This window comes from Rhinolophus sinicus, chromosome 10, assembly GCF_057876585.1.
Source record: "Rhinolophus sinicus isolate RSI-liver-muscle chromosome 10, RSI-T2T, whole genome shotgun sequence".
Taxonomy (NCBI): domain Eukaryota; kingdom Metazoa; phylum Chordata; class Mammalia; order Chiroptera; family Rhinolophidae; genus Rhinolophus; species Rhinolophus sinicus.
The window spans coordinates 3,866,017-3,886,791 of NC_142510.1; the positions used below are offsets into that span (position 1 = coordinate 3,866,017).

Sequence of the window (20,775 nt, forward strand, 5' to 3'; positions counted from 1 at the left end):
TACAGTCACATGATGTCCATTTCTTGTGCTGGATTCAGGCTGCGATGTAAGGGAGGCGACACAGTGAGGGAGACTGGAAAAGATGGGAGATTAATGGAAAAGAGTCACTGAGGGACTGTAAGTCTTCGCTTTGGTTGGAGAGCAGCTGTAATAGGAACGGGAACTGGTGAGGATCTGAAAGTAGCGGGGGTGGGGGATGGGGCCCTGGGAGGATGAGGCCTCATTCTGGCATTGGTGCCACCAGACTGTCGGAAGGAGTTTCAGAGCTATCGCCATTTTCTGATACGGTGAGGAGATGGAAAGGAAGAATTCTCTGAAAGAAGAGAAACAGGTTCCATGAAACAAAGTGGAAAAGGTAGAGAGGGCAGGGGCATCAGCAGTGAATGGAAGCAGGGCTGGGATATAAGATTGAGATAACAGCATGGGAGACCCCCAGGGTCTTACGCTTTGGTGATGGCTGAGGCCGTGGTGGAAGTTTAGTTATAGCTCAGGGAGAGCTGGTTGTTCACGTTGCCCTGCAGAATTCCTGTCAGTTTGTTGGAGGGGCCCAGAAGATAATAGGCTGCAAAAAGACGGAGGAGACTTGGAGGGGTGAGTAGGCTAAACTGAATGTTTATAGTTGAGACTTTCCCGTTTGCCACTTCGATTTCAGTGCTAGTTAAGATGTTAGTCACATCTTCAAAATAAAAATAAAATGGCGGCCTCCGTGAGATGAACTTCATCAAGAGTGTTGTGTACCTGTGATGTCTTTTCCTAGAATTGGTGCTGTTTTTTTTTTAATGGTTCCACAGGCTGAATAGGGTGTGATACAAGCTAACCAATATTTTAATTACAGATCACTAAGCAGTTTTGAGTCCGGAGAATTTGTTGAATGTACTGAGCAATTAGAATTGTTACCAGGAGAAAATATCAATCTACTTGCTGGAGGATCAAAAGAAAAAATAGGTATTTGAGATAATTTTAAATGTTTAAAATATTTTTATGAATAAGTTGCTCAAAATGTTTGGTTTAATATGTTTTACTGGAAAATCTGTAAGTTATACATTTATTTGGGGGCAGAGTCCCATGTGAAGCAACAAATTTAGGACTCCTCTGTTTATGTTTGATTTGGCAAGAAAAAACAGTTTGATTAAAATTAAGCAAACTAGAAAAAGGCTACGGTAATCCTTAGAGATTTACCTAACCATTTTGTTTGAAAAAGTACAAGTAGTGCTTAAGTTAAATATTTTTTGTGATTGACATCTGGATGTAGTTCATAAATTAAGTTCTTTATCACAATTGAAACATTTTGTAAAATCTTATCCTAGTTTTGTGAGTAGTCTGTGTGTTAGCATTGATTTGCTACATTCGGTAAGATTTGCCAAAGTATAATAAGTCTAGATAAGCCCCTATAAATAGTGATGTACTGATTTTTGAGCCTTGGAAATTACACCTCAGATCCCCCCCTCCCGTCAGTTAATTTTATATAACATATAATTTTTATATAAGCATCAGAAATATTTAATCCTAGTGTTCAGCCAGCTGAACTGAATATGAAAGGAGGTGTTCATTGGTGGTTATCTTTTTACACTGTGTCAAAATGGCTTACCGCTCATGCGTTAAAAGCAGGGTAACTTAATGGAATCTGTTGACCTCCTGTAGATATGAAAAAACTACTTCCTAACATGTTAAGTCCAGATCCGAGGGAGCTGCAGAAATCCATTGAGGTTCAGCTGTTGAGAAGTTCTGTTTGTTTGGCAACTGCTTTAAACCATATAGAACAAGACCAGAAGTGGCCGTCTGTAACTGAGTAAGTCAGATCGGGGTGAATGTTCATTGTGTGCACCTTAGGACAAGTGTATGTACTGGGGGTGAGGGTGGGGGCCGCTGCCAGAGCACTGCAGGCTTGCTCGTCGTGAGAGCTGCCCTGCAGTTGTACAAGTCGTAAGGTCTGTGAATGAAGGCCACTTGCCAACATTACTGAGGTTGGAACTCAATAAAATGCAAAAATCCCCAAAGCAGTGTCCTGACTTGCTTCTATCGTGTCCTGAAGGGCAGGCTGCTCCTCTTTCTTCCCTGCTTTGGTTGCCAGTATGGAAGCATCTTACCTAATTGCTTTAGCCCTTTGGTGTTACAAGCTGAGAAGTCTCATTTATTAATTAATAACTATTTTGTTGCAGAAACGTGGTAAAGTACTTGAAGCAAACTTCCCGCATAGCTATTGGACCACTAAGACTGTCTACTTTGACGGTTTCCCAATCTCTGCCAGTTCTGAGCACCTTACAGCTGTATTGCTCTTCTGCTTTGGAGAACACAGTTTCTAACAGACTTTCCACAGAGGTGTGTATATGTGTATTTTTACCAGGATGTTCTTTGGAATGTTAACAGGCGCTTGTGTAGGACAGAGACTACTATTTTTCACGTTTTTAAAACAGCATTTGTAGTTTTTGTTGGCTAAGCTACATCTAGACATCCAGACATCTAGAATGCCATTTTCAGGCAGATTTCATTTGAGTTTGTAAGGCAGATGGAAGAACCTAAGATCTATAATCTCAAGGATGGTAATTGCTTAATTGCTTTTTTTTCTTTTTCTTTGTTTTTGGAAGAGGGATTGGAGTACGTAAATATATTTCCTTTGGGCAGATTATATAAATTTTAGATTTGACTAAAACGAAGTCATCCCCTCTCTTCCCTGGTGGTACAGTTTAACCAACTGTACCAACGATGGGCCCTTCCCAGAGAAATTACAATCTCTGAGATTGTGTTTATGAAGCAGTAGTTTTATGTTTTTTCTGTAATTTAGCTTCTGCTTTATAGTAAATACATGTACCTACTTTATGGCAAAGTATATTGATAAATTGGACTTATATTCTGAAAAACAATTTTTTTGAGGGGGCAAAACAAAGGTTTTCTCTTAGAGGCTTTTCCTCTTATGATTAGAAGATACAGTGAGGAAAGGGGAGGGTTGAATGGATAAAGCTGGAGTTGAGTTGCTGCAGGCAGCCTGTGGGTTGGAACTATGCAGTCTGCCCGTGTAAGACACCTGTGCACATGACGATGTGGTTTGTCTGCGGCAGGATTGTCTCATCCCGCTCTTCAGCGAGGCCTTGCGCTCCTGCAAGCAGCATGACGTGCGGCCGTGGATGCAGGCCTTGAGGTACACCACGTACCAGAGCCAGCTGTTGGAGAAGATCAAAGGTAACTAGGCCTTTTCGTAAGTAGCTTTACTGAGACCTGATTTACACGGCTGAAGGGTCCAATTCCGTGAGTTTGACGCGCCTTTACCTGTGTAACCACTGATAAAATAAAAATAGAGAACACTTATCTATCCAGAAGCTTTCCTTACACCTTTTCCCAGCTCTCGCCCACCTTGCTGTCCCAGACAACCTCTATGGGTTAGTCTTGTCTCTCCCAGAGTGTTGTCTAAATGTCATCATGAAGTATGCTTGCTTGTGTCTGGCTTCTCCTGCTTAGCATTTTATTATGTGTGAGGGTCACCCATGGTGCGTGTGTACGTGTGGCCCTTCCTGTTGTTGAGTGATGTCTATTGTGTGGGTAGACCAGTTTGTTTATCTGTTGACCCTTTGATGGGTATTTGAGTTGTTTTCAAATTTGGGCTATGACATATAAAGCTGATGTGAAATCCACGTACCAGTCTGGGTGGGCGTGTACTTGCGTTTCTTCTTTAAGTTCCTGTGAGTGGGTTGTTGGCTCATAGGGTTTAATGCTCCGAATAGTTGGGCAGTTTCTCCTAAAGCAGTTGTCCATTTTCCATTCCCTCTGGTACCTGCACGCTTGGCATTGTCTGTCTGTAATCTCAGTTCCTGGTGTGAGGATGTAGTACTACCTCACTGCGGTTTTACTTACATTTTCCTGATGATCAATGGTGGTGAGCATCTTTTCATTGCCTAGTGGCCACTGGATTCCTTGTTTTCTAGAGTGTTCCAGTCTTGCCCATTTTTAATGAAGTCATAAGATTTGTCTGTATGTTCTGGGTATGGATTCTTTGTCAGATATAATACACTGTGAATGTTAAGTTTTAAACACTCAAAATAAATAGTTAGAAAATTTGTATATTTATACATTTCTTTTTAAAGAAAGAAATGTCTGTCGTGTTAAATGGATGCTAGCAATTTACATTTTATCGCTCTAAAATGGAAGTTGCCAGAATTTTGTAGAATTTTACTGGAAAACGTGGTAGCTGGGGTTACTGAGTATTTGAGTATTAAATTTCAACTAAGCTAATGTTGGGGAATGAATTTGCATTTCAGGGTGATTATGGATAATGGTGACTCACCAGTACCTTCACTGCCATATAGACCTGGGTTTGAATCATTAGCCCAACATTTGCAACTTGATGGACCTTAGGGCAAGTCATTCAACTTCTGAGTCACTTTTCTTTTTAGTGATGGGGATTGCCCCACTCGTATGATTCTTGCAAGAATTGGAGATAAGACCAGGTATATGTATAAAAGCCCTTGCACAGAGCATGACGTGTAATAGGACTAGAAATACCACCTCTTTTTCCATCCTCCTCTTACTGAACGAGTTTTAGAATCGGAAGAAAAATTCAGTGACCCAGTGGTTATATTTGGAGACAGAACTCCACTCCGCAGTTTTCTTTCTTTATTCAGCAAGTGTTTATCAAGTGTGTGCTTTGGGCCAGGTGTACTGCGCTTGAAGTTGGCAGTAGTGGTGAACAAGACGAGCCTGTTTTCTGCATTCCCGGGACCAAAGGGATTCTAGAGTCCAGCAGGGAAAAGTGACGTCAGGCAAGGTGCAGCACCATGGTGTCTGGATGGGCGTGCACATGCGTGGTGCTCAAGAAGTGCAGCCGGGGCACCGCTGAATCCCAGGATTCGGAAAGGACCGGGGAGGAAGTACTGTTTCACCTGAGACGGCAGGGAGGTAGAGATGAGAAAGAAAGCAGACTGATTTAGTTGAACAAAATAAAAATCCTATGTGAAGGCCAGAGGCCATAACGAAAGATTCTTAGATGACTCCGTTCCCCTAAGAGAGAGTGGGAAGAGATGAAGCTGGATGAGCTGGGGACTGGGATTGGGGTGGAATGCCAGGCATCAGTGCCTTACGAGTCACTGTCAGGAGTTTGGGCTTTGTCAGAAGGGCAGTGGGAAGCCATCAAGTGCTCACATGTACCTTTGTGTGAGATCACGTCAGTCGCAGGCTGGAGAAGGGATTCAAACAGGGTAAGACTGGGGGCAAAGGAACCCACTGGCTGAAGTCCCCGCAAAAGGTAACTAAGGTAGTGGAAGCAGGGACAGAAAAAAGCAGGTGTGATGTGAGGCTTGAAAGTAAAGTCTAAGGTGACGCTCAGGCACCTGCTCAGGGAGCCGGGTGATCACGTGCCTTTCCTTGAGAAAGAGAGAATAAGAAAAGGAAGTAAAAGGTTGGAAGGGAGGTAGAAAATGGATTCCACTTGGCAGGTTCAAGTGCCTTTGAAATACCTGAGTGTAGGTGACTGGTAAGCAGCTGGGACTTGGCGATAGGTTGGCTAGAGACAAAGGTTCAAGAGTCCTCGGCATTTGCTGGCGTCAGAAGCCAGAGGGGCAGATGCTGTTGTCCAGGCATAGTGTGCAGAGTGAGAAGGGAGCTCAGGTAGGAGCAGCGCCAGTTTTCATGGACGGGCAGTGGTGAGAAGGAGTCTTCTCCAGGGAGGTGAGAGTAGACCAGGCGAGAACGGCAGGGTAGAGGGCACTTCATACAGGAAGTAGGGACGGTCTTTCCCCTCATTCTTGACCCTTTGGCCAAGGCTCTTTACTTAAAAGATTCAGATACTGAAAAGTTAATTTCTTAGAGTGAATGATTTTCATCATATGTATTTATTTCAACAAACATTTATCATGTATTGTATGCCAAGCACTGCACTAACTGTTGGGGACTTAAAGATGGTGAAAAATGAGTCGTCTGTGTTTAGAGAAGCTGTGGGGAAGGTAAGAGTCGGGGAAGAATTTTTTGGTCGTGTTTCTATGCAGTCTGGCATTGCAGGAACTAATAAACCCATCAGGAACTAATATAAAATGTTTTCTTCTTTCCAGAACAAACAGTTCCAATTAGAAGCCATCTCATGGAATTAGGTCTAACAGCAGCAAAATTTGCTAGAAAACGGGGGAATGTGTCACTTGCAACAAGACTGCTGGCACAGTGTAGTGAGGTTCAGCTGGGAAAGACCACCACTGCACAGGATTTAGTCCAGCATTTTAAAAAACTATCAACTCAAGGTCAAGCGGATGAAAAGTGGGGGCCTGAACTTGACATTGAAAAAACCAAGTTGTTACATACAGCAGGTTAGTAAAATGAATTGTGGTCCATACACAACTATAATAAAGATCAAGTGTAGGAATATTATGTAGTGTGTGGTATAAGGCAGTAATAATAGAAGTGTTGATTTTTTCCCCCAGCTGTTGCAGACATTTGAGTCCTGAATAAGCATATGTGTAATTGACTTATCTCTATAATTTCGTAGTTCTAAAAAGTAATTTTGTTGCTTGTATATTAAAGTAATAAATGTTTCAAGAGATCATTGCTTGTCACTGAATTTGTGTGTTCTTCAAAGTTCATCCTTTAAGACTTCTAAGGGCTGGTTTTTTGGTTTTCTATAGGCCAGTCAGCACACGCAATGGAAATGTTGAGTTCCTGTGCCATATCTTTCTGCAAGTCTGCCAAAGCTGAATATGCAGTTGCCAAGTCCATTCTGACACTGGCTAAATGGATCCAGGCAGAGTGGAAAGAAATTTCTGGGCAGCTGAAACAGGTTTACAGAGCTCAGCAGCAGCAGAACTTCTCAGGTCTTTCTCCTCTGTCTAAAAACATCCTCACTCTGATAGAACTGCCATCTGTTAATACGACGGATGAAGAGTGTCCTCGGATTGAGAGCGAATCTACAGGTAGGGCTTCTTTGTCTCGTTAGCATTACAATATTAATTTAAGAAGGGATTTTTATCCCCCATTTTAAACTTGAGAATGTTAGGCTGGCTAGACTTGGCCACAAAAAGTGTCTCTCTGGAAATTAAGCATATTGCCTGGAAGTAACTAAAATGCATTGCTTTAGTATCTGCTGCCACTGAAAGTCTGTGAGCTCTGCCCCCAGGCCATACCTCCCACCTTCCCAAGATAAAATAGTGGTAGCCTGTGGTCCCCTTGACTGGTGGAGCACAGACATTACAGAAAGGTTCCGGTTTCCCATCCTGAAAGGTCCCTCACAGGTGGGGTCGTTCCTTCCTTCAGTGGTGAGTGCTGTTGTGGTGACACCATGGGAGGTGGTTAACCTCTTCGTCACTGACATTGGGCTTCCAATTCTGACGCATGGATTAGAGGGTCTTGAACCTTACTCATAAGGGATGTGTCTGGTGATCTTTATAAATCTTCTTATTGGCAAATGGCATTAGAGCAGACGATTTCTTCACTTTTAAACTGGGAATAAAGAGGCTTGTCTTGTGAAGCTCTGATTGGATGAGATCGTTTGCTCATCACGTATATGTTAATTTTGCCAAAAATTATAAGCTGAATCTACTGAGAGGAAATAGCCATTGAAATCCAGAATGCGAGACATTTTACAACACATCTTACACTTGAACTGTTTATAAAATTCAGTGTCACGAAAGACATGGACGTGTTTTACAGGGCGATACTTTATACTTACTTGGGAAGCTGAGTGATTCATCTCAACATTAGCCTTTGAGACAATCATAATACAAATGAATGCTTCTTCAAATTATGTACTGTAATTTAGGGAACTTATTGTTTGTAGATGGTAAAATCCTAAAATGTTCATGGAAAGGCCGTTAGAAATTTATGACCGTAACATTGCTGAGTTCTTTCGTTGTTGTTTTCTCCATCATGGCAGTGCATATTGGAGTCGGAGAACCTGACTTCATTTTGGGACAGTTGTATCACCTGTCTTCAGTACAGGCACCTGAAGTAGCCAAATCGTGGGCAGCCTTGGCTAGTTGGGCTTACAGGTGGGGCAGAAAGGTGGTTGACAATGCCAGGTATGTATGTTGAAATGTGTGACTGACTTAACGCATTGCAAAATAGACTGAAAATGCCTGCTGACAGGGTCAAGTTTTGGCAGCTGCAACACTGATGGCTTGTTTATTTTTACAGTCAGGGAGAAGGTGTTCGTCTGCTGCCTAGAGAGAAATCTGAAGTTCAAAATCTGCTTCCAGACACTGTAACTGAAGAAGAAAAAGAGAGAATCTATGGTATTCTTGGTCAGGCTGTGTGTCGGCCCGCGGGGATTCAGGTAAGGAAGACTCGATGCGGGGGTTGGGGGAGGAGTGTCAAGATCACTGTTCTGATTCCCTCATTCTGAGGAAGGAGAGCTCATTCCTTGATTAAATGTTTTGTTTCTGATACAAACTTGGGTTTTTAAGATGAAAGGGAGTAATGTTTTTCGAAGAAGAAGAACTTCTTGACAAGTCAAGTTTTTTCCTTAGAGTTCATTTTATGTAAAGTAGGTTTTTCTTTTCCTTACTCTTCTGATCAGAAATTAGGTTCTTAACACTGTCTGGGGAGCTTTTATAAAATACGCCAGTGCCTCAGCCCCACCCCAGACATTCTAGATAAGATGTGTGTGTGCGTGCATGTGTCGTGAAGCTTACTAGGTGATTCTGATATGCAGCCGGAATTGAAAACCAGTGGACTAGATCTGTGGGATGTACTCCCTCCACACTCAAAGGTCTGTTGATTCTAGAATGTAGGACTCAAGTGGTTAGTGGCAGACCGAAACGTTTGGATCTTTTTGCTGAGATAAACTTAGGGACTCAGTTCTTGCCGTGGACTTCGGCGTCTCTTCTCGTCTGGGAAGGCAGCTGTGCGCATGCCCAGGGCTTCTGCTGTACCGGGTACAGTGGTTGTGACTGTCTTTTCACTGAGCTGCAAACTTTTCAACAGACGATGTCTCAGGTTCTGCAGGCAGGACAGCATGTGGTAGCTTAGAACATCTGAAGTCCAGAATCGCTTTAATCTTTGCTAAATGCTTATATCCTTCATTAGCTACACTAGGAAATAACAGAGAGAAGCATCTTGGCCGTGATTTAGCCTGTATCGCACTAAGTCGGGAGTAATTTGGTGAGGAAATGCTTTCATATGACAGGAAAGTCAGGTACCTTCCTCCCTTTGCAGTTGTGTTACAAGTAGCATTTTTTGGCCCGATTTGTCTTCAGGATGAAGACATAACGCTCCAGATAACAGAAAGCGAAGATAATGAGGAAGATGACATGGTTGATGTTATCTGGCGTCAGTTACTGTCCAGCTGCCCGTGGCTGTCAGAACTGGACGAAAGTGCGACTGAGGGTGTGCTGAACGTGTGGCGGAAAGTTGTGGACCGCATCTTCAGCCTGTACAAACTGTCCTGCAGCGTGTATTTTACTTTCCTGAAACTCAACGCTGGTCAGGTAGGTTCTACGGCGTTCATTTGAACTTTCCTAACACACGAAACTGGTATTCTGAATTGTTTCCTCATTTCTCCCTTCTGCCTCCACCCCAGATTCCTTTAGATGAGGATGACCCCAGGCTGCACTTGAGCCACCGAGCGGAGCAGAGCACCGACGACGTGATCGTGATGGCCACCTTACGACTGCTGAGACTGCTCGTGAAGCATGCCGGCGAGCTGCGGCAGTACCTGGAGCATGGCTTGGAAACCACCCCGACTGCCCCGTGGAGAGGTGACCGTCTAAGTGTTTCAGGGAGAGTGACCTCTGGGTCGGCTCGCTCACGTAGGAAGACACGGTAGTTCTTTTGTGTTGGTTCTTTGACTGTGTGACGCAGTAGCTACAGTCGTTCGTAGGACTCCCGGACTGCTGTCACACCCCTTCCCTCCCACCTGTCAGAGGATTGGGAGGCTGAGAGGCAGAAGCTTTTCATAGACAAAATGAATTTGGGAGAGAGTGGTAAAAATAAGTTTCAAGCAATTTCATAAACACTTTGTAAAAGGTCTACGTCTCCTTTTAGAGCATTCACAGAAGACACCTTTCTCTAGAACACTTTGTAATGGCTCTGGACTGTGATTATCCCCATCGGAGCTACTGTGTATGGTTCTTGGTTACCACCAAGAGACAGCTGAGGCCTTAGCAGTCATGCTGGCACATCAGGTTTCATCCTTGTGCATCCACTCTGTTGACTAATAACTTTAAAGTATGTTTCTTTCTTCCTACCCTGAAGGGATTATTCCGCAGCTTTTCTCACGCTTAAACCACCCTGAGGTGTACGTGCGCCAGAGCATTTGTAACCTGCTGTGCCGCGTGGCCCAGGACTGCCCGCACCTCATTCTGTACCCTGCCATCGTGGGCACCATTTCGCTCAGCAGTGAGTCGCAGTCTTCAGGTACGCGCGCCTAAAGCACCGCTCCTTTAAGGGTCACTTGTTTTGCAAATAGTGTTTTGTTAGGTAAATGTTTCTGAGCTTTATGTTCCAGAGTTGATAGAGTTTGTAATGTTTCCAGTAATAATAATTGCCATTTATTGAGGGGGTAACGACTGTCTGGCACTAGGACGTGTGCCTTACACGTCACCTTCAGTGTCGCCCTATGCCAACAAGGCATGGAGAGGCCGAGTCCCTCACGCGTATTCACTGAGCTGAGTAACGGGTGGACGAGGGTTGGAGCCTAGTTCTGACTCTGGCTGGGAGAATACTTTATTTGTTGGCACTTGTTTATTATTTCCCCCTGCCCCCCACCATTACCTTCTGTTAGCTTATAATATTAACGAATATAAAAAACTCAGTTTGTAAGAAGGCAGGTTGTCCGTGATCTTCGAAAGCCACTTTTGCACACAGAATGCCAGTTAGTTTTAAAGAGTGCTCTGGAGTTAGAGATTTATTGATGGTTCCCCTAAGGTGACATAGGCACATGGGAGGAACATCCAAAGTACACCTGACCCTCCCATTTCATTCTAGGAAATAAGTTTTCCTCCTCAATTCCAACTTTACTTGGCAACATTCAAGGAGAAGAATTGCTGGTTTCTGAATGTGAGGGAGGGAGCCCACCTGCTTCTCAAGATAGCAACAAGGACGAACCCAAAAGCGGGCTGAATGAAGACCAAGCCATGATGCAGGATTGCTACAGCAAGATCGTGGAGAAGCTGTCCTCTGCCAACCCAACCATGGTGTTACAGGTACAGAGACCAACTCCGCCACCCCACCCTCCAAAAAACACCCCATTCCAACTGCCGTGGAAATACTCGAGGAACACAGCTTTTGGAATGCCCCACGTTGGTTGTACAGCTCGGGATGAGTGGGCAGAAGCCCCATGTCCGATGCCCTGTGGGACGGGGAACTCGGGTGCTCACTGCCTGGCGGTTTGCCGTCTGCAGAGCTGTGCTCGGCAGGTTGGAGACGAGCATTGGGCTGTGCTGTGTCCGCAGGTCCAGATGCTGGTGGCCGAGCTGCGCAGGGTCACCGTCCTCTGGGACGAGCTCTGGCTGGGAGTGCTGTTACAGCAGCACATGTACGTTCTGAGACGAATCCAGCAGCTCGAAGATGAGGTGAAGCGAGTCCAAAACAACAACACCCTACGCAAGTATGTTTTCATACACTTACGCTGCTGCTTTTTTTCCAAGTAAAATAACATAATGTAAAATTGGCCATTTTACCCAATTTTAAGTGTGCAGTACAGAGGCGTTAAGTGCATTCACAGTTGTGCCGCCATCACCACCGTCCATTCCCAGGACTTATCATCTGAAACAGAAGCTCTGTACGTTAAACAGTATCCCCCGCCCTCCCTGTCCTCAGCTCCTGGTCACTGCTCTTCTACCTTTGTCTCTGTGAATCTGACAACTCGAAACAGCTGTGGAAGGAGGAATCACACAGTATTCGTCCTTTTGTGTCTGGCTCATCTCACTGAGCATAATGTTTTGAAAGTTCATCCATGTTGTGGCATGTGGCAGAATTTCCCTCCTTTTATGGCCGAACAACACTCCATTGTGTGGCTACACCACGTTTTGTTTATGCACTCATCTATCACTGGGCACTTGGCTGGCGCCTCCCTTTTGGCTATTGGAAACAATGCTTCTATGAACATCGGTGTACAAATATCTGTTAGAGACATTCAGTTGTTCTGTGTGTGATCCACTGGATTTGCTGGGTCATATGGTAATTCTAGGTTTAACTTAAACACAGGAACTGCCAAACCATTTTCCACAGTAACTGCAGCATTTTACATTCCCGCCAAAAACACATGAAAATTCCAATTTCTCCACATCCTCACCAGTGTTTGTTATTTTCTGGATTTTTATTTGTTTGTTTGTTTATATGTTTTTTTGATAGTTTCCATCCTAAAGGATGAGAAGTGGTATCTCATTGTGGTTTTGGTTTGCATTTCCCACTGACTAAAAACGTTGAGCATCTATTTGTGTGTCTATGACCATTTGTATGTCTTCTTTGGAGAAATGTCTTATTCAAATCCTTCGCCCATTTTTTAATTGATTGTTTATTATTGTTGAGTTTTAAGTGCCCTATATTTTGGATATGAATCTCTTATCAGATACATGATTTGCAAAAAAGATGTATTTTTCCTCATTTTGTGTGTTGCCTTTTCACTCTCTTGATAGTGTCTTTTGATGCACGTAAGTTTTTAATTTTGTTGTAGCCAGTTTACCTAATTTTTTCTTTTGCTGCCTGTGCTTTGTGCCATATCCAGGAAATCATTGTCAAATTCGGTGTCAAGAAGCCTTTCCCCTATGCTTTTTTCTACAGGGTTTTTTTTCTTTTTCTTTTCCATAGCATGAGCCTATTTCTGCTCTGTACTTTTTTTTTTTTTTAAATGTTTATTGGGGTGACAATTGTTAGTCAAGTTACATAGATTTCAGGCGTGCAATTCTGTATTACATCATCTATAAATCACTTTGTGTGTTCACCACCCAGAGTCAGTTCTCCTATCACCATATATTTGATCCCCTTTACCCTCATCTATCACCCCTCCCACCCCCACTCTACAGGTTTTAAAGTCTTAGCTCTTAAGGTATTTGATCCATTTTGAAGGGTTTTTTTGCATGTAGTGTCAGGCAAGGGTTCAGCTTCATTCTTTTGCAAATGGCTATCCAGTTTCTCAGCACCATTTGTTGCAAAGAGAAGCTGCCTCTTTTATGTGCTGGATTTTTGACAGTGCCATATTGTAAGTTACTTTGTTAATATTTTACTACTTTGTTTCACCTTATTCTTTTATATTATTTCCTCACACTTGATACACTTAAATTGTACCTTATTCGTGTAAAACTCTCTTTCTGGGCAGAGAAGAGAAAATTGCAATCATGCGGGAGAAGCACACGGCTTTGATGAAGCCCATTGTGTTCGCTTTGGAGCACGTGAGGAGCATCACGGCGGCCCCGGCAGAAACGCCGCATGAGAAGTGGTTTCAGGATAACTATGGTGACGCCATTGACAATGCCCTCGAAAAACTGAAGACACCCTCCAACCCCGCAAAGCCTGGAAGCAGCTGGATTCCATTTAAAGAGGTACAGCAATGTCTCAAGAATGCTTCTAAAATGGGAAACCCCTTATGAGATACGAAATTTAAATAAGGGGACTGCCCCCACTTGGAACACTAGAGAATATTTTGTAAGCCCATGGAAGGCAGCTTGTGACCGGCTGCTTGTAAGAAATTTTCTTCATTTTGAGAATTTGGGGGTGAGTAGGCCTAGAGGTTCAAACTTCCATCTACAGAGGTTTCACCGAGGAAGAACGGACTGTAAGAAATTAGCCAAGGAAGGGGCTCTGGCCTTGAGATAGATATCTGTTGCCTTTTATTTTCGTAACAAGATTCAGAAAGTCTTGTGCTTGTCCAGTGTTTTGTAAGTCATTGCTTCGAAATCAGTCCTGCATGGGCTGTTGGGGGATGATTAGTATATTCCAATATTTGAGAATCCTTATCTTCTTATATTTTGGTCCCCTTAATTCTGTATTTTCTTTGGTTTTTACTCTGTTATAGCAATAAGACCATTAGTTGAAGGAGCCTATTTATTACCTTTTTCTTGTTTTTCTTACCGCTTTTTTCTCTGTGGCTTACCCTCACTGCTCCTGACTGATTCCCTTACTGAACTCTAGTAATGAATTCTAGGAATGAGAAAACTATTGAAAGTTACAATGTAGAAACTAAAAGTACACCTAACTTGAACTAGTAAAGGCAAAGGCTAACCTGCAAGGAAATTACCAGAAGCACAAGACAAGAAGACCAACATAAAGGATGAAACTCCCTACGTGTGGCCTATCCAAAGCTTGTTTCCTTGTGTACCAACAGCGGTTTCATGCTTCTTTGTCTCCTTCTCAGTAAATCAAGTCAGAAACCCAGAGGAGGAGACAAAGGGAATGCTTTTTAAAGCTGTGTGTGTGAGTAATAAGTCAGAGAAAAATTTTTGACAATTGTGTTCATTTCATAGTTTTAAAAATTGAAAAGAACAACTCTCACAATGTAGTGCAGCTAAAAAAACAGAATTAGCTAAAAAAATGCAGCTTTCTAGAAGTCTCACATGTCCCTTCCTAATTATATCTCTCTCTCTGCATCCACTGTTCTGAGTTTTTAATTAATCATTACTTACTTGTAAAAACGGTTTTTGTTTATTGGTGCGTTTCCAAATGGTGTGTTGTTCCGTTTCTGTTTGCTTTTTAACTTAATATAACTGCGGTTATATTGTATATATGTGTCAGTGTTTATTTACTACTTCCATTATTGATGGATTAGCCTTAGGGTTTTGTGTTTTGTGGGGTTTTTTTTGTTTGTTTTTATTTTTAGGATCCATGTTTTGTGTGCAGCTGAACATCGGTCTGTTATGGGAAAAATACCACAATTTCTCCTTTGTCCTGTCAGTGGATACTTGGGGTGTTTCCAGTTTTTTTTCTTTTTATGAACAAAGCTTGCTAAGGATTGATTTTAAAATGTTCCCATGAAAGCCGAGACCCGAGTTCATTCATTCACGTGTAGATGATTGAGTTAGCTATGAGTAGGGACACAAATGGACTTGCAGTCCACGCTCTGTGAGTTATTTAGAAGGTATTGTGGCGTTTGCTGTGTACTTGAAGTGGTCAGAGTGCTGAGTTGTTCCCAGCTTCTCAAGTGGCTTCCCAAGGATATGTCTGCCTGACAGCTGACACTAGCTACATCTTTTGCTATGTATTGCAAGGACTGGATTGATTTGTTTTGGCATCGATCAGACATAGCTTAGTGGGAGAATTGGTCTGTAAGCCCCAAATCTGTCATCACAGTGGTGATTTCCTTCCATCTGCTATGATTTCATTGCTTGTTTGGACAGAGGAGGAGGAAGGGTCCCAACAAGATAGAAACCATTGAAGCACATCAGCAGCCCAGTGTCTCCCCTCTGAGGACGGCCCAAATAAATAACACCGAATTGAAAGTGGAAGAAAGTGTGTTGTGATGATACTATAAACTTGTTTTCCCTATCTCATAAATGCAGATAATGCTGAGTTTGCAACAGAGAGCCCAGAAACGTGCGAGTTACATCTTGCGTCTTGAAGAAATCAGCCCGTGGCTGGCTGCCATGACGAACACTGAAATTGCTCTTCCTGGAGAAGTCTCAGCCAGAGACACTGTCACAATCCACAGTGTGGGCGGAACCATCACAATCCTACCTACCAAAACCAAGCCAAAGAAGCTTCTCTTTCTGGGGTCAGATGGGAAGAGCTACCCTTATCTTTTCAAAGGTGGGATTTAAAAGAAGAGCATTAGTCTGATTATTACTGCTCTGTGTGCGTGTGTGGTAGGAGAGGGTTGTTTTCCTGTGAATATCTGAATGTTATCAATAGCTGGGAGGATCCTGTATCTTTCATGATTTCGAACGGAAGTGACCGGGTGCCGAGGAATAAGATTTTCCATTCCCACCTCTCTCTGCTTACGAATTTGTAAAAGTGGAACAATTGGGGTACAGCCAGTAATGCTGGTCTCTGATACCTTGTGACCGAATAGAGTGTACTCTAAAGCTCTCAGTGTGCCTCTGCTGTCATTTCTTGAGTGCTGTTGCTAATTGAGAAGGGCACAGAAAGTTTCACCCGTCCAACCCCGTCCCATCACACCTCACCCATTTGGTCACCTACTCAAGCTACGTTAACTTTGTCCCCACAGGACTGGAGGATTTACATCTGGATGAGAGAATAATGCAGTTTCTGTCTATCGTGAATACTATGTTTGCTACTATCAACCGTCAGGAAACACCCCGTTTCCAGGCGCGACACTATTCTGTGACGCCGCTGGGAACCCGGTCGGGGCTGATCCAGTGGGTGGATGGAGCCACGCCCCTCTTTGGTCTTTACAAGCGATGGCAGCAACGGGAAGCTGCCTTACAAGCACAGAAGGTTGATAAAAGTTCAAATATACATGTGCTTTTACTTGAATGTGCCAGAATAAGCGTATGTGTCAGTCTCCTCCTCTCTGTTATATGTGTGATACGCTAGGTTTACTGCACTTGAGCATTTTCACAAGTTTGTAAGAGTTAACGAAGGAACAGACTTGAGGTATCTAGGAAGGCGTTTTTGAGGGACATTTTATAAAGACAAAGTTTGAAGAGGCAGAAATAGTGACACTGGGTTAATCTTATTCTCGACCAGGGGTGTCAAAACTGCGGCCCGCGGGCCAACTGCGGTCCACAATCCATTGTTAATTGGCCCGCAGCAACTTCCAAAAATACATTTAGTTTACTTAAATAAACCAGGTGAGGCAATACGTACTTCACCTCGAGTGAGTCGCCCAGCTGTTTGTGTATTTTACCGCATATGGCCCTTGGTGAAAACCGTTGAAAAAAGTTTTGACGCCCCTGCTCTAAACAGATGTGGGAGGGGTGGGACTGTGTTTGGTAATCCCTCAGTAACTTGATAATTCTCATCTTATGCTTTTTCAGTGGGCTTACTAAGGTCTGAAATTTGTAAAGAAGAGACAGCTTTGAAACCCAGGTCTTTCAAATTAAGTATCTAAACAAGAAACAACTTTATATTTAGAGTTAGTCACTGTGGCATCGTATTTTGTACCTGTGAAATAAATATATACTTTGATTTAGACTGGAGTTTAATTTAGAATTCATTTTGGCTAAGTATCGGTGTGCTTAGTATATGCTGGGTCCAGTAGTATATGTGCTATGGATCTAAAGCTACATTTTCTACAATCTCAACCTCAGGATTCCACATGTAGCCAAAGAAAAATGCTGATTAGCGTAGTTAGGAGAAGGAGAAGAGTTTGAAAGGAGTCAAGCTATGAAAGTAGGCACAGGAAGCTGCAGAACGATTATTGAGGGTAAGGTAGAGATGGAACTAGAGAAGGGCTATCTGAATTTCGTCTGTCTGTTCTGATTTTATGTTGATCAAGTCATTGTGAAAAATGAAATATGTGTGTAAATGGTAAAGTTTAAACAGAATTGCATGTTACAAAGAAAAATGTAACTTGGATGTTCAAATGGAACCTCAAGAAAATAGAACAGTAGACCAGGTTTTTAATAAAATACGAGAACCTAATTAAGAGAAAGATATGTAGATTGGAAGAAAGATGCACACTCCAGAAGAATTGGCATGAAATTTGCCTGGGTACATGGAGAATGGCACTGAAAAGTCAGTTTTTAAAATACTACTTTGCATTCAAAGGAACCTTTATCCTTATTTAAATGAAGTTGATCTTAAAAAAATGTTTTTTTGCAGGCTCAAGATTCCTACCAAACCCCCCAGAATCCTGGAATTGTGCCCCGTCCCAGTGAACTTTATTACAGTAAGATAGGCCCTGCTTTGAAAGCAGTCGGGCTTAGTCTGGATGTGTCCCGACGGGACTGGCCTCTTCACGTGATGAAGGCCGTGTTAGAGGAGTTGATGGAGGCCACGCCCCCAAACCTCCTTGCGAAAGAGCTCTGGTCATCTTGTACCACGCCTGATGAGTGGTGGAGAGTCACACAGGTATGTGTCCCGTTTGGACTGTAGTGAGTGGTACTGTTTGCTCTGCCTGCTTCCTGCCGTGTCTGTAGGCTTCACTTTCCCCTGCTTTCTCCCTGCGTCCCTCCAGACAAGGTAGTTGGAGACCTATGTTTGAGTCTTATATTACACTTACTTTTATAAGACACAGCCACGACTCTGTGAGGGCAGAATAAAGGGAATTAGGGATGAAACGTAAAGAAGAGTCAAAACTTTAGAAAAGGAGAAAGTCGGTAAGCTGGCGAGTAGTCGTTTTGTTTTCGAATTCCAGCGTCGTGGTGACTGAGGAGGGCCAGCAGGGCCCACGCTTCCCTGTGCTGGCCGCGCAGTGCAGACCCCGCCCACACGCAGCGGCCCTGACGAGAGTTAGCTCGCTATGTACAGCTAAGGGAGGAGGGCTGTGGGGTTGCGTGGGTTGTAGAGCATCCAGCCCCTGTGAGAAGGAAACTGGCTAACGTGCTTGCCCCGCTCCCACCCGCTCTTCTCCAGTCTTATGCCAGGTCCACTGCCGTCATGTCGATGGTCGGGTACATCATCGGCCTCGGGGACAGACACCTGGACAACGTGCTCATCGACATGACGACAGGGGAGGTTGTTCACATCGACTACAACGTGTGCTTTGAAAAAGGTAAAGGGACCCTGGACTGGACGTGTACATCAGGGGCAGGTGTTTTCTGGGCAAAAGACAAAACACCCTGACTTGTCTCTTCAAGGTAAAAGCCTTCGCGTCCCTGAGAAAGTCCCTTTCCGAATGACGCAGAACATTGAAACGGCCCTGGGTGTGACTGGAGTGGAGGGTGTGTTTAGGCTTTCATGTGAGCAGGTATGCTGTTTCCTCCGACCCCGCTTAGCGTACCTCTTAAAGGAACAGATGTTGTGGCCTGAGAAACTGCGTTGTCGGGGAAACGTGGGGCAAAACTTAATCAAAACGCTTCTGAAAACAGGTCCTACACATCATGCGACGTGGCAGAGAGACCCTGCTGACCCTGCTGGAGGCCTTCGTGTACGACCCCCTGGTGGACTGGACAGCGGGGGGCGAGGCTGGCTTTGCTGGGGCCGTGTACGGTGGGGGCGGCCAGCAGGCCGAGAGCAAGCAGAGCAAGAGAGAGATGGAACGCGAGATCACCCGCAGCCTCTTCTCTTCCCGCGTAGCTGAAATTAAGGTGACGACAACGATAATGTCACTCAGTGTCATCCTTTTGTTCATAGAGTTAACGTGTCCGTTAAAAAGCTGAGCAGAACTGTGCCTAGGAATTTTTTTGGCAAGACTATGTATAATACCGAAACCTCAGTGAAATAGGGCAAGTTGATATCTTGTTATTAGGAAAGGCTCCCTCCCCAAAGACACTCACACTCATAGGTGGGTTCATGATGTGAAGAAGTTGTACCTTTTTCAGTGGATTGAAGTGTGTCTGCCAGTGACTGTTGTAAGTGCCCTTGAATTGGATCGCCGGCCTCAGTCTTGGTTTTACTATCCTCGTAGCTGCTGATACTCATCTTGGTTTGTGTGGATTGTGGGATTGAGTCTCAGTTTGTGGCTCTGTGACCTTGAACACTTGAGTTATTTTTATGAGAATAGGCATTGCCCTCATCCCGTCAGGCTTTTGCTGAGATTGAAATAGGTTATGTGCGAGATGTCGTTGTACCGTGATCCTTCTGAAACGTCTTCCTTAGCCCGCAGTTGGCCTGCTAAGAATCCTCTGCTCATAATGTCCCTGCAGGTGAACTGGTTTAAGAACAGGGATGACATGCTGGGTGTGCTGCCCAAGCTGGACGGCAGCTTAGAGGAGTACCTGAGCTTGCAGGAGCAGCTGACGGACGTGGAAAAACTGCAGGGCAAGCTGCTGGAAGAAATCGAGTTTCTGGAAGGAGCTGAAGGCGTGGATCATCCTGCCCACACTCTGCAGCACAGGTTGCAAACAATGCTGAACTCATTTCTAGATCGTGTATGCCATTAAGGGGGATTTTCATGTTTGTGTGACCATTGTCAACGTGGAGTAGAATTCCTGTAGCAACTCACGGACATGGTAAAAGCTCTCCCAGGAACTGCAGTTCCAAAGCGTTAATAAGCAAGAATTCACTTAAATTTTGTGCTTTGTTACACTTAAGAGTTTGAGTAATTGTAAAGGATGTATGTAGTTGTTGGTTAGAACACTGAGCCGGGATTCAGTGTTCTCTCTACCGTTTGTACCTGAATCCTGATTCATTTGTACAACAGCAGTTGTTTCACTTCGCTGAGGTTTTTAAGCATTAAATAGAGTGAGTTGAGTGAATGAACCTTGTAGCCAGGAGGTGCTCAGTGAAGGGTAGTTGAATATGCAAGTTTCATACACTGCCTGATGCTCTAAGGTTATAAAGATCCATCATGCATCAGGTTTTTTTCACCTTTACATAACTCAGAATCTGGCAGGTGTGGTGGAATTTTGCTTCAAGTGTTGTGAGTATAGTTGAGGGAACTGGGGGGTCAGGATACCCCAGGGACGTGAGGAGCATTTCATCAGTGCCCTCACGGTCCCGGGCAGGCCAAGTGTGAGCAGAGTCAGGGTTATGAAAGTACACAGAGGAAAGAACACAAAGCAATTTAAAACCTTTCCCCCTCCTCCTAGGTATTCTGAACACACCCAACTGCAGACTCAGCAAAGGGCAGTTCAGGAAGCGATCCAGGTGAAGCTAAATGAATTTGAACAGTGGATAACACACTACCAGGCTGCATTCAGTAACTTAGAAGCCACACAGCTTGCGAGTTTGCTCCAGGAGATAAGCTCACAGATGGACCTCGGTATGGGCTGACTTCCTTAGATACACGTGTGAGCGTGTGGGTTTGCCGTGGGGTCTGGATGTGTGGGTTCCGCTTGGTGTTCCCTGGCAGTGCCTGCTGAGTTGAGA

At 43.9% G+C, this 20,775-nt stretch overlaps 1 protein-coding gene across 5 annotated transcripts in view; it reads left to right on the forward strand.

Annotated features, from left to right (window-relative positions):
• SMG1 (SMG1 nonsense mediated mRNA decay associated PI3K related kinase) overlaps positions 1-20,775 on the forward strand; it is an 86,148-nt gene that overhangs the window by 47,460 nt on the left and 17,913 nt on the right. For all 5 annotated transcript variants that reach the window (XM_019753034.3, XM_019753032.3, XM_019753033.3 and 2 more), the window contains 22 exons: positions 836-945; positions 1,642-1,789; positions 2,160-2,319; positions 3,057-3,177; positions 6,036-6,284; positions 6,600-6,884; positions 7,844-7,988; positions 8,104-8,242; positions 9,165-9,395; positions 9,488-9,665; positions 10,162-10,323; positions 10,894-11,111; positions 11,361-11,515; positions 13,226-13,448; positions 15,402-15,648; positions 16,067-16,296; positions 17,626-17,874; positions 18,379-18,517; positions 18,603-18,712; positions 18,834-19,052; positions 19,611-19,801; positions 20,496-20,668. In XM_019753034.3, the coding sequence (XP_019608593.3) occupies positions 836-945; positions 1,642-1,789; positions 2,160-2,319; positions 3,057-3,177; positions 6,036-6,284; positions 6,600-6,884; positions 7,844-7,988; positions 8,104-8,242; positions 9,165-9,395; positions 9,488-9,665; positions 10,162-10,323; positions 10,894-11,111; positions 11,361-11,515; positions 13,226-13,448; positions 15,402-15,648; positions 16,067-16,296; positions 17,626-17,874; positions 18,379-18,517; positions 18,603-18,712; positions 18,834-19,052; positions 19,611-19,801; positions 20,496-20,668 (4,082 nt within the window). The remainder of the gene's footprint in view (positions 1-835; positions 946-1,641; positions 1,790-2,159; positions 2,320-3,056; positions 3,178-6,035; positions 6,285-6,599; positions 6,885-7,843; positions 7,989-8,103; positions 8,243-9,164; positions 9,396-9,487; positions 9,666-10,161; positions 10,324-10,893; positions 11,112-11,360; positions 11,516-13,225; positions 13,449-15,401; positions 15,649-16,066; positions 16,297-17,625; positions 17,875-18,378; positions 18,518-18,602; positions 18,713-18,833; positions 19,053-19,610; positions 19,802-20,495; positions 20,669-20,775) is intronic.